Source organism: Oncorhynchus keta, chromosome 17, assembly GCF_023373465.1.
Source record: "Oncorhynchus keta strain PuntledgeMale-10-30-2019 chromosome 17, Oket_V2, whole genome shotgun sequence".
Lineage (NCBI taxonomy): Eukaryota > Metazoa > Chordata > Actinopteri > Salmoniformes > Salmonidae > Oncorhynchus > Oncorhynchus keta.
Window position 1 is genome coordinate 56,102,613 of NC_068437.1, and position 13,537 is coordinate 56,116,149.

Genomic DNA, 13,537 nt, shown 5'->3' on the forward strand with positions numbered 1-13,537 from the left:
TCTCCCAGCCCTGTAGCGGAGACCCAGAACTCTCCCAGCCCTGTGGCGGAGACCCAGAACTCTCCCAGCCCTGTGGCGGAGACCCAGAACTCTCCCAGCCCTGTGGCGGAGACCCAGAACTCTCCCAGCCCTGTGGCGGAGACCCAGAACTCTCCCATCATGCCCTCTCTCACCCCAGCCCTGTAGCAGAGACCCAGTCTGTGTAGTCCTTTGTGTCACTTAAACCCAATTCATAGATGCTAACCACCTTTAGCGCCTATTGATGAAGGTGTCTTCTTCCTGGGGGGACTTTGGTTAAGAGCCTCTACGCTCTAAACGTGAACACTCACTGCTTGGGAAACATAAAGAACGTATCTTTCACATCAGCAAGAAGGCAGAAGGTTAAATCACTACACACCTTCATAGGGATCCAGACGGACAACAGATATTTCTAGCATGTTCCTCGAGAACCCGTGTGTAACGGAAGGAGGTCGCCAGAAACGTGTTGTCACTGAAAAATACTGTCGTCCGCAACTTATGAAGCTGGTTAAACCTGTGAACAGCAAGTGTATATTTAGCATTTGTTAAATTATTATTTTGATGTGATATGAAAGTAAAGGGATTTATTTATGTTTCTAGAACCGTATCGCAATTGAGAATCGATTCACCTTTAGGTGGAGTATTTGGCTGTTTTGGTTGGCAGAGCCAGTTTACCTCAGAAAAGGTCGTTGGACTTTAAGGTGTAACGGTAGACTCCTTAAGAGTACGTTCTCCTTAGTGTGTCACCAGATTTCTGCCATGCTTCCCTCTGACCTCAGCCCTATAGCAGAGACTCAAGACTTGTTCCCAACCTTTACAGTCCTGAACCCTGACATTTAGGGAGTTAAATATAACTCTCCAGTACTGTCCTCTTCACTCCTCTCCTCTCTCCACTTCTCTCCTGTCCCTCACTCCACTCCATTTCCACTCCACTCCACTCCTCTCACCCTCTCCCCTCCTTCTCCACTCCTCTCCCCTTCTCCACTCCTCTCCTGTCCCTCCCTCCACTCCATTTCTACTCCACTCCCCTCCTTCCACTCCTCTCCTGTCCCTCCTTCCACTCCTCTCCTGTCCCTCCTTCCACTCCTCTCCTGTCCCTCCTTCCACTCCTCTCCTGTCCCTCCTTCCACTCCTCTCCTGTCCCTCCTTCCACTCCTCTCCTTCCACTCCTCTCCTTCCACTCCTCTCCTTCCACTCCTCTCCTTCCACTCCTCTCCTGTCCCTCACTCCACTCCTCTCCTGTCCCTCACTCCACTCCTCTCTCTCAGCGTGCGTAGAGTTCCAGATATTTTAATAAATCGAAACTCACCAAACAAAACAATAAAGCACAAACGAAACGTGAAGCTACTGGTGTGCAAACAGGCAACTATCTGTAGACAAGATCCCACAAATCACAATGGGGAAAATGGCTACCTAAATATGATCCCCAATCAGAGACAAGGATAAACAGCTGTCTCTGATTGGGAACCATACCAGGCCAACATAAACCATTAATCACCTAGATGACCCACCCTAGTCACTGTCACGCCCCAACCAACATAGAGAATAAACAGCTCTCTATGGTCAGGGCGTGACAGTTTCACATAGCAATATATGTTTTCATTCCACACCCTAACCTGCTGTTCCTTCCTGTGTCTGGTTGTAGGTCCGCCCATCTGCTGTCCAGGTACAGACCCCGTGCCCCCATCATCGCTGTGACCCGCTGCGGCCAGACCGCCCGTCAGGCCCATCTGTACCGCGGTATCTACCCAGTGCTGTACACCAAGCCTGCCAACGATGTCTGGGCCGAGGATGTCGACCTCCGCGTCAACTTCGCCTTGGAGATGGGTGAGTAATGACATCGCGTTAAATTCCAATGTGTAAGACGTAATACTGAACTTTTATTTGTAGAGCACATTTCATACGGAAAGACCAAAATTGAAGTATAAGATTGGAAGATTTCTCTCTCTTTGGCCGTATGATTATCAAATATGGCTCTATTCCTATGGTTGGAGAGAACCTTGGTGGCTCTGGAGTCCCACCAAAAGACCAGAAATTGACACCCCCGTGTCTCCCCTCTTCCCTCCAGGCAAACACCGTCACTTCTTCAAGTCTGGAGATGTCATCATTGTCGTGACCGGATGGCGTCCAGGCCCTGGTTACACCAACACCATGCGTGTTGTGCTTGTTCCTTGAACAAACTCCAAAGGACATTACTCCTCCCCCCTTTACCCATCTCCTATTCCTATAACTCCTCCCCCCTTATCCATCTCCTGTTCCTATAACTCCTCCCCCTTTACCCATCTCCTGTTCCTATAACTCCTCCCCCCTTTCCCCATCTCCTGTTCCTATAACTCCTCCCCCCTTATCCATCTCCTGTTCCTATAACTCCTCCCCCTTTACCCATCTCCTGTTCCTATAACTCCTCCCCCTTACCCATCTCCTGTTCCTATAACTCCTCCCCCTTACCCATCTCCTGTTCCTATAACTCCTCCCCCCTTTACCCATCTCCTGTTCCTATAACTCCTCCCCCCTTACCCATCTCCTGTTCCTATAACCCCTCCCCCCCCACCGGAAGACATCTATTTGTCCTCTACGATTCTCTAGACTCCACCTTTGTAACCAAGACAACCTAGGTAACCTAGGGAACCGAACAGCAACACCAGGCCACTTCTTCAAAGGACGTTTGGGTGGTGCCATTCATACAGACAGTCACTTTCCAACACTCCTTTAATTCCTATGTTAGTATTACATAGGTGTTTCACCTACTGTGTCCAAGTCATCCTTCAACAGGTTACACACCCTACTGAAAACACACCTATCCTGACTGAGTTTTCACAGTGAACAATATGAAGTATGTTTTTTTCCCTTCTATATGTACATTGTACCGTAATCACACATCTGCATGTCAGAGTCACTCGTTGTCAGTGGCTTTGTGGTCCAGTACGTTGACGTGGATTATGAATATAATGAGGATCCTGCTCTATGTGGGTCTTCTCCTCACCTGGTAGACAGGTAAGACTCCACTGACATGTTGAAGGCAACGGTAACATCATGTTGTTGCTGAGGGTTATGGGGGATCTGGGCATGACTGGGTTTCCATTAAAAAGATGAACACCTGATTCTCTCTTGTTGTTGTTTCCACCCCTCTATTAAGTTCATTAAGTATACTTTTGTTGACCTCAGATGTTGGCGTGGCGACTGTATGGTTCATTAACATGTAATATAATAACATTTCTGATGCCAGTGTCGAAACCACCCAACATTTATCATTTTTTATCGACACTAAAGATTGGCAATGAAAAGTAATGACGCGAGTTCTGAAGCATTATGAAGTCACTTTATAGAACCCATTGTCTGGTGCTATTACGGTCATTTCAGCAGACACGATCCTAACATAAGAGATGACACGTACACTTACTTAGTGGTCTCCGGTTGAAAGGGTTCCTGATTCTGGAGTAAAACTACAAAGTGTGTCTGAGCTCACTCATTGGAAACACGTCTGGGGTGCGTTCAGTTCAGTTCAACGTTTGCTACATTTTCGTGACGGTTTGTATTGAACAACACACGTTTCCCCCCCAAGAAAACAAAAAAAAAATTGAGAACAGGAGAAACGGGAAACACGCTGGTAAGACCTGACAAAACACGGACTGGCAACAGACAAACGGAACACGCAGGTAAAAATACACAGGGGATAATAGGGAAGAATAGGAGACACCTAGTGGAGGGTGGAGACAAGCCGCCTGTCGTCGATACCTAGAGGTGGTCTTAAGAGGAGCGTACCGGGCTCTCTTCTTCTTCCAGGTATGCTGACAGCTGGGGATGAACATCTGGGCCGAGTGTATGCTGACTTCTTCCTCTTGCTCAGGGAAGAGCGGAGGCTGGTAACCCAAGGAACACTCGAAGGGTTAGAGACCAGTGGTCGAGCAGGGAAGGGTGTTTTGCCAAGCAGGGCAGGGTGTTGCGGGCGTATTCCACCTTTAACCAAGACAAGATAAAAGGCGAACGGAACCAAACAGCAACACCAGGCCACTTCTTCAAAGGACTTCTGGGTGGTGCCATTCATACACAGACAAGGTGATGCAATGAAGAGTTGTCTCCAGGTCCTGATTGGCTAGCTCCGACTGGCCGTTAGATTGGGGCGGAAACCCGGAGGACAGGCTGGGTGATGACCCAATGAGGGTGCAGAACGCCTTCCAGAATCGTGACAAGAACTGAGGACCCTGATCGGAGACCATGTCGACCGGAAGTCCATGGATCCGGAAAGACGTGCTGCACCATGAGCTGGGCCGTCTCCTTGGCTGAGGGTAACTTGGAAAGGGGAATGAAATGGGAGGCTTTGGAGAACCTATCCACCACCTGATGGAGGGAAACCAGTGACAAAGTTCAGGGATATATGGGACCAGGGGCGGTGAGGAGGCCTGCCCCAGCTTGCCGCGGAGTCTTATTCTGCGCACACACAGTGCAGAACGGCGATGAACGTGGAGACATCAGGAACCATGTTGGCACACCAAAACTGTTGTCTGAGAAAAGTCAGGGTCCGTCAGGAGCCGGGATGGTAGATAAGGTTAGAGGAATGAGCCCATTCCAGGACCAGGGACCGGGCAAACAAACAAATTGTTAGCTGGGTCTGGCTGGGAACGCTGCGCCTTGCGGACCAGGCTCTCGGTACCCCAGACGAGTGTAGCTACCAGACAGGAGGTAGGCAGGATGGTCTCTGGATCAGACGGTGTAGCTGCGGAGCTATACAAGCGAGAGAGGGCATCAGGCTTCACATTATTGGACCCAGGGTGGGTGAAATGGCCAAATTAAAATGAGAATATAACAAGAGCCCAAAAAGCCTGCCTTGAGTTAAGGTGCTTGGCGGTGCGGAGATATTACAGGTTCTTATGGTCGGTCCACCCTAAGAATGGATGTTCTGCCCCTTCTAGCTAGCTAGTCTCCAATCTTCCAACGCTATCTTGACAGCAAGAAGTTCCCGATTTCTCACGTCGTAGTTCCTCTCAGCGGGATTAAGACGATGGGCAGGAAAGCGCAGGGATGCAGCTTTTAGTCCCGGGCAGAATGCTGGAACAGGACGGCTACCCAGTCCAGTGTCTGAGACGCCGATCTCCACCGCGAACTGATGGGACGGATCCGGATAGATTCAGGTGGCGGCTGTAATGAATCGATGCTTGAGATTCTAAAATGCACGGTCAGCAGCTGGGGACCAGAACCTTGGGTGAGGTGAGTGCAGAGAGGGGGGAAGCCAGGGTGCTGTAGCCCCAGAGGAAGCGGCAATAGAAATTAGCAAATCCCAGGAAACATTGAAGCTGCACTCTGGATGTGGGTTCGGGCCAATCCTCCACCGCTCTCACCCTGTTAGGATCCATCTGAATGTTCCCTGCAGCGATGACGTAACCCAGAATATAGATAGTGGAGCGATGGAACTCACATTTCACAGCTTTAACAAACAACTAGTTCTCCGGGAGACGCTGAAGGACTTGTCGGACGTGTTCCTGAACCGAACGGGAAAATCAACTCAAATTTTAGTTATAAAGCCCTTCTTACATCAGCTGATGCCACAAGTGCTGTACAGAAACCCAGCCTAAAACCCCAAACAGCAAGCAATGCAGGTGTAGAAGCACGGTGGCTAGGAAAAAACTCCCTACAAAGGCCAGAACCTAGGAAGAAACCTAGAGAGAGGAACCAGGCTCTGAGGGGTGGAGATTATAACAGAACATGGTCCAAGATGTTCAAATGTTCATAGATGACCAGCAGGGTCAAATAATAATAATCACAGTGGTTGTCGAGGGTGCAACAGGTCAACACCTCAGGAGTAAATGTCAGTTGGCTTTTCATAGCCAATCATTCAGAGTATCTCTACAGCTCCTGCTGTCTCTAGAGAGTTAAAAGCAGCAGGTCACGGACAGGTACGGACCACATCGTTGACCAGGGTCTGAAAAACTGCAGGAGCGTTGATCAGTCCGGCATAACCAGGTACTCATAGTGCCCGCTAGTCGGGTTAAAGGTCAACCGTTCGTCTCCTTCCCGTATCTGAACCAGACGTTCCTAAAGGTCCAACTTGGAGAAAATGGTCGACTTCCTTGAGAGGCTTGAAAGCCTTATGAAATGATACAGCGTATACCTCCACTACTTTGATATGCATCCTGGAGATTAAGAAGTGAGGCAACTAAAATAACAGGAATATATGGCATATAACTGCATATACCCACTGGGACAAGTGGTTGGGTAACCAGGTAACCAGGTCATTTCAGCCATGTGTAGTCGTGGTCACGCCCTGGACCAGAGCGAAGTCACGTGTTACAAAATGTAGCGCAAGCATAAGTATATATTCTACTCAATATTGCCTGAATAGATGTCCAATCTTTTACTTCCTGTCTTTCATATGCAATAACAACAATCTAACATCGTTCAGAGAAGTCTCACACCCCATCTAGTGGTTCTTTGTAAAAAAAAGAAATCCCATAGTGGCGTTGAAAACCATCTAACTGAAGGCATTTAGTTTATCCATCAAAGCCACAGAGAAAAATACCATTAGCAAGTGTGTATATTAGCGTGACACGGATACATGACCTTGATAGTCATACGGTATGTACTAAACTGGTCTGACAGCTGCATTACAGGCAGAAGATTAGAGGAAAAATGGTAGCAGTAATCAGACAATTACCAAAGCAGTGGCCAGTGGCTTCATTGGACAGGTGTGAATAACTACAGTATGAAATCAATAAAAATCAATAAAAATAAAATAATCATACACAATGTCAGATCCTTTTCTGTATATTCGATGACAGAAAAGAATGTCCTGAAATAAAAACGAAAGAATATAATCCTGTCCATTTGACATGTCAACACTAGATGTCGCGGAGCAGTTAAAGAGCAGAATTATAATCCGGATTAAAACTCGGTGACTTTTCTAATGGAATTTCAGCAGATGTTCAAATCTCACGCCGTACCGACCCACTGCTCATATTTATACAGGGAATCACGACGTCATAGACAGGCGTTCACCAGAAATGTGATTTTATTATTGCATCCAATTCAACATTATTCAAAAAATATATATATTATTTTGTTTATCATTGGTCGTCATGGAAACATACGGGATGAGGAAGTCAAAAGGAACAAAAATAAAATACATATTTATGAAATAAAACACACAGTAACACATTAACACCTCCATCTTAAAGGTACAATCTGGGATCAGGATTGGAATCGTCTACGTTGGAATGTAATATAATGAATTCCAGATTGTAGCTTTACTAACTAGGCTGAGAGCTGATCTGATATTCATTCCAAATTTACGCGGCGCCTCTGTTGTAGTGGAGAGGGGTAGGACGGGGGGAGAGGAGTGGAGAGGGGTAGGATAGAGGAGACGAGTGGAGAGGGGTAGGACGGGGGAGAGGAGTGGAGAGGGGTAGGATAGAGGAGAGGAGTGGAGAGTGTTAGGACGGACGAGAAGAGAGGAGTGGAGAAGGGTAGGATGGAGGAGAGGAGTGGAGAGAGGTAGGACAGAGGAGAGGAGTGGAGAGGGGTAGGACGGAGGAGAGGAGAGGCCTGGAGAGGGGAAGGATGGAGGAGAGGAGTAGAGAGAGGTAGGACAGAGGAGAGGAGTGGAGAGGGGTAGGACGGAGGAGAGGAGAGGCCTGGAGAGGGGTAGGATGGAGGAGAGGAGTGGAGAGGGGTAGGACGGAGGAGAGGAGTGGAGAGGGGTAGGACGGAGGAGAGGAATGAGAGGAATAGTAATGGAAGGTTGATCCACCACCAGTAGCAGGCCCAGTGACTGAGGAGTGACTGAGTAGTGACTGATGTGATTTATATCCTGTCTATAGGGTCAGACAGAGAGTCACTATAGGACTGTGTGTGTACACCTGCCCTCACCTGCCAGCTCAGGCTCCCAGGGACCCCCAGTAACCAGGCAACTGAGGCGATTGGATTCTCAAGGGCATGACCTTGCGATCAGTTTAATATTCGCCCAAGTCAGAGATCAGATAACAGGGTCAGAGGTCAGATAAATAAAATAGTCAAACATAAACACATGTTATTATATACACAAATAGCAGGATATATAGATATGGAGATACTGGGTGAAATGTAGAGGCCTTTGGTTTGTTGACCCTTTCAGAATAAAAGTAACCTTTTCAAAATAAGAGTTAGTCATTGCTCAATCATGATCAATTCAACAGATGTCTCATTCCTATGTCTGTGGACAACGTGATTTAGAGAACGTCGTCAAGGCGACCAGAACAATCATTTCTATAACTGGACAAGGGGATAGTCAATTTTCGTATAAGATAATAATAATGACTAGATAATCTTAAATCATAAAACAACGAAAAACAAAAGGAAAATATACAGAAAAATGACACCCAGGAGTTTATTATCTTTGTTCTCAAAGTAACAACTTCTGACCCTTTTGATTTGGTGCAATATAAACATCATCGTTGTCTCTCAGACATTAAACTGTTCAGTGGTGACACCATTCACAGACCTTTGGGCTCTAATTCAATCCGTTATTTTTTCATTTTAAATTCAGCGTTACAGCTGTGATTGAATTTTAGAGGCCATGTTCCCGCGTTAGCTGAGACCGCATTCAAGGTAAACACTGCATATATCTGCGAAATCGGAAAATGAACGTTACATTTCTACCATTGAAACAGACTCAATAGAGCCCCTTGTGTATCCAAACCTGAGTCTTGTTCATTAGGCCACACAATGGAACATTTAAAAAAACAAACAAAAACACATTTTTGCAACAGAAAACAAAAATGAGTCTTTCTTATTGGACAAGTCCAGATAGTCCCTCCCCGTTTCAGTCTGTTCTCTTCTGTTTGGTGCCTGATGAACGCACCTCTATCTCCTGTTTATCTCGTGTTTAAGTCAAGCGAACCCATCTCTGTTGTCCATCTGTCCACTGTTGTTATGGACAAAGAGACGTAATTCAACTCACTGTACCTCTGACTGTACTGTCTGTATAGCCACACAGACCTCACATGTACCTCTGACTGTACTGTCTGTATAGCCACACAGACCTCACATGTACCTCTGACTGTACTGTCTGTATAGCCACACAGACCTCACATGTACCTCTGACTGTACTGTCTGTATAGCCACACAGACCTCACATGTACCTCTGACTGTACTGTCTGTATAGCCACACAGACCTCACATGTACCTCTGACTGTACTGTCTGTATAGCCACACAGACCTCACATGTACCTCTGACTGTACTGTCTGTATAGCCACACAGACCTCACATGTACCTCTGACTGTACTGTCTGTATAGCCACACAGACCTCACATGTACCTCTGACTGTACTGTCTGTATGCCACACAGACCTCACCTCTGACTGTACTGTCTGTATAGCCACACAGACCTCACATGTACCTGACTGTACTGTACTGTCTGTACTGTCTGTTTAGCCACACAGACCTCACATGTACCTCTGACTGTACTGTCTGTATAGCCACACAGACCTCACATGTACCTCTGACTGTACTGTCTGTATAGCCACACAGACACAAAGATTACTGTGTCATGTCACCTCTGACAGATCTCACATGTCTGTATAGCCACACAGACCTCACATGTACCTCTGACTGTACTGTCTGTATAGCCACACACACAGTCCACAGATTACTGTGTATAGCCACACAGACACACAGATTACTCCCAACCAGTCCACACACAGACCTCACATGTACCTCTGACTGTACTGTCTGTAGATTAGCCCACACAGACCTCACATGTACCTCTGACTGTACTGTCTGTATAGCCAGACACAGACCTCACATGTCCACCACAGACCTCTGACTGACTGTACTGTCTGTATAGCCACACAGACACTCAGATGTACCTCTGACTGTACTGTCTGTATAGCCACACAGACCTCACATGTACCTCTGACTGTACTGTCTGTATAGCCACACAAACCTCAGATGTACCTCTGACTGTACTGTCTGTATAGCCACACACAGACCTCACATGTACCTCTGACTGTACTGTCTGTATAGCCACACAGACACACAGATTACTGTGTCTGTATAGCCAGACACTCCAACCAGTCCACACACAGACCACACAGTACCTCTGACTGTACTGTCTGTACCTCTGCCACACAGACACACAGATTACTGTGTCGAGTCACTCCAACCAGTCCACACACAGACCTCACATGTACCTCTGACTGTACTGTCTGTATAGCCACACAGACACACAGATTACTGTGTCTGTAGTCAATCCAACCAGTCCACACACAGACCTCACATGTACCTCTGACTGTACTGTCTGTATAGCCACACAGACACACAGATTACTGTGTCGAGTCAATCCAACCAGTCCACACACAGACCTCACATGTACCTCTGACTGTACTGTCTGTAGAGCCACACAGACACACAGATTACTGTGTCGAGTCACTCCAACCAGTACCACAGACCTCACATGTACCTCTGACCAGTCCACACACAGACCTCACATGTACCTCTGACTGTACTGTCTGTATAGCCACACAGACACACAGATTACTGTGTCTGTATAGCCACACAGACACTCCAACCAGTCCCACACAGACCTCACATGTACCTCTGACTGTACTGTCTGTATAGCCACACAGACACACAGATTGACTGTGTCTGTATAGTCACACAGACCTCACATGTACCAGTCCACACACAGACCTCACATGTACCTCTGACTGTACTGTCTGTATAGCCACACAGACACACAGATTACTGTGTCCACACAGACCTCCAACCAGTCCACACACAGACCTCACATGTACCTCTGACTGTACTGTCTGTATAGCCACACAGACACACAGATTACTGTGTCGAGTCACTCCAACCAGTCCACACACAGACCTCACATGTACCTCTGACTGTACTGTCTGTATAGCCACACAGACACACAGATTACTGTGTCGAGTCACTCCAACCAGTCCACACACAGACCTCACATGTACCTCTGACTGTACTGTCTGTATAGCCACACAGACACACAGATTACTGTGTCGAGTCACTCCAACCAGTCCACACACAGACCTCACATGTACCTCTGACTGTACTGTCTGTATAGCCACACAGACACACAGATTACTGTGTCGAGTCACTCCAACCAGTCCACACACAGACCTCACATGTACCTCTGACTGTACTGTCTGTATAGCCACACAGACACACAGATTACTGTGTACTGTCTGTATAGCCACACAAACACACAGATCACTCCAACCAGTCCACACACAGACCTCACATGTACCTCTGACTGTACTGTCTGTATAGCCACACAGACACAAAGATTACTGTGTCGAGTCACTCCAACCAGTCCACACACAGACCTCACATGTACCTCTGACTGTACTGTCTGTATAGCCACACAGACAAAGATTACTGTGTCGAGTCACTCCAACCAGTCCACACACAGACCTCACATGTACCTCTGACTGTACTGTCTGTATAGCCACACAGACAAAGATTACTGTGTCGAGTCACTCCAACCAGTCCACACACAGACCTCACATGTACCTCTGACTGTACTGTCTGTATAGCCACACAGACCTCAATCATGACCTACCTCTGACTGTACTGTCTGTAGACTGCCACACAGACACACAGATTACTGTACTGTCTGTATAGCCACACAACCAGTCCACACACAGACCTCACATGTACCTCTGACTGTACTGTCTGTATAGCCACACAGACCTCACATGTACCTCTGACTGTACTGTCTGTAGAGCCACACAGACACACAGATTACTGTGTCGAGTCACTCCAACCAGTCCACACACAGACCTCACATGTACCTCTGACTGTACTGTCTGTATAGCCACACAAACACACAGATTACTGTGTCGAGTCAATCCAACCAGTCCACACACAGACCTCACATGTACCTCTGACTGTACTGTCTGTATAGCCACCAGACCACACAGACCTCACATGTTCTCTGACTGTACTGTCTGTATAGCCACACAGACAAAGATTACTGTGTCGAGTCCACACAGACCTCACATGTACCTCTGACTGTACTGTCTGTATAGCCACACAAAGATTACACCACAGATTAGACCTCACATGTACCTCTGACTGTACTGTCTGTATAGCCACACAGACACACAGATTACTGTGTCGAGTCACTCCAACCAGTCCACACACAGACCTCACATGTACCTCTGACTGTACTGTCTGTATAGCCACACAGACACACAGATTACTGTGTCGAGTCAATCCAACCAGTCCACACACAGACCTCACATGTACCTCTGACTGTACTGTCTGTATAGCCACACAAACACACAGATTACTGTGTCGAGTCACTCCAACCAGTCCACACACAGACCTCACATGTACCTCTGACTGTACTGTCTGTATAGCCACACAGACACACAGATTACTGTGTCGAGTCACTCCAACCAGTCCACACACAGACCTCACATGTACCTCTGACTGTACTGTCTGTATAGCCACACAGACACACAGATTACTGTGTCGAGTCAATCCAACCAGTCCACACACAGACCTCACATGTACCTCTGACTGTACTGTCACATGTACCTCTGACTGTACTGTCTGTATCACTCCAGTCCACACAGACCTCACATGTACCTCTGACTGTACTGTCTGTATAGCCACACAGACCTCACATGTACCTCTGACTGTACTGTCTGTATAGCCACACAGACACACAGATTACTGTGTCGAGTCACTCCAACCAGTCCACACACAGACCTCACATGTACCTCTGACTGTACTGTCTGTATAGCCACACAGACACAAAGATTACTGTGTCGAGTCACTCCAACCAGTCCACACACAGACCTCACATGTACCTCTGACTGTACTGTCTGTATAGCCACACAAACACAAAGATTACTGTGTCGAGTCACTCCAACCAGTCCACACACAGACCTCACATGTACCTCTGACTGTACTGTATAGTCACAATACACAGATTACTGTGTCACACAGAACCAGTCACATGTAGACCTCTGACTGTACTGTCTGTATAGCCACACAGACACACAGATTACTGTGTCGAGTCACTCCAACCAGTCCACACACAGACCTCACATGTACCTCTGACTGTACTGTCTGTATAGCCACACAGACACAAAGATTACTGTGTCGAGTCACTCACTCTTTTTTCCTCACTGTATTCTCACAAGTATTACTGTATTCTCACTAGGCTTACTGTATTCTGACAAGTATTACTGTATTCTCACTAGGCTTACTGTATTCTCACAATGCTTACTTTCATCCAAAACCCAATGATTAATTTCCAAACGTTTTACTTTAAAATCCACAGTCACTTGTCAAAAACATGTATTCATGTCTTTTGATGAGCTATTATTATGTTTAGATATCTAGTTAAAAATGTATACAGAATGTAGACATATATTCTTAGAACACATACACAAGGATCCATCCAATGTGGCTGAAACAAGATATTGCTAGACATACCATCTACATTTTTTTCAGTTAATCTCTGAAATGTACCAAAGTGCAGTTCAGTCATAGTCCTTTACTTTGGGTGGCC

General features: G+C 46.8%; 1 protein-coding gene across 2 annotated transcripts in view; it reads left to right on the forward strand.

Moving 5' to 3' along the window:
* The window catches only part of LOC118373853 (pyruvate kinase PKM-like), an 18,400-nt gene extending 15,281 nt beyond the window's left edge, over positions 1–3,119 (forward strand). For both annotated transcript variants that reach the window (XM_052466656.1, XM_052466654.1), the window contains exons 10-11: positions 1,664–1,845; positions 2,087–3,119. In XM_052466656.1, the coding sequence (XP_052322616.1) occupies positions 1,664–1,845; positions 2,087–2,193 (289 nt within the window). In that variant the 3' untranslated portion in view covers positions 2,194–3,119. The remainder of the gene's footprint in view (positions 1–1,663; positions 1,846–2,086) is intronic.
* Positions 3,120–13,537: the final 10,418 nt, after the last annotated feature.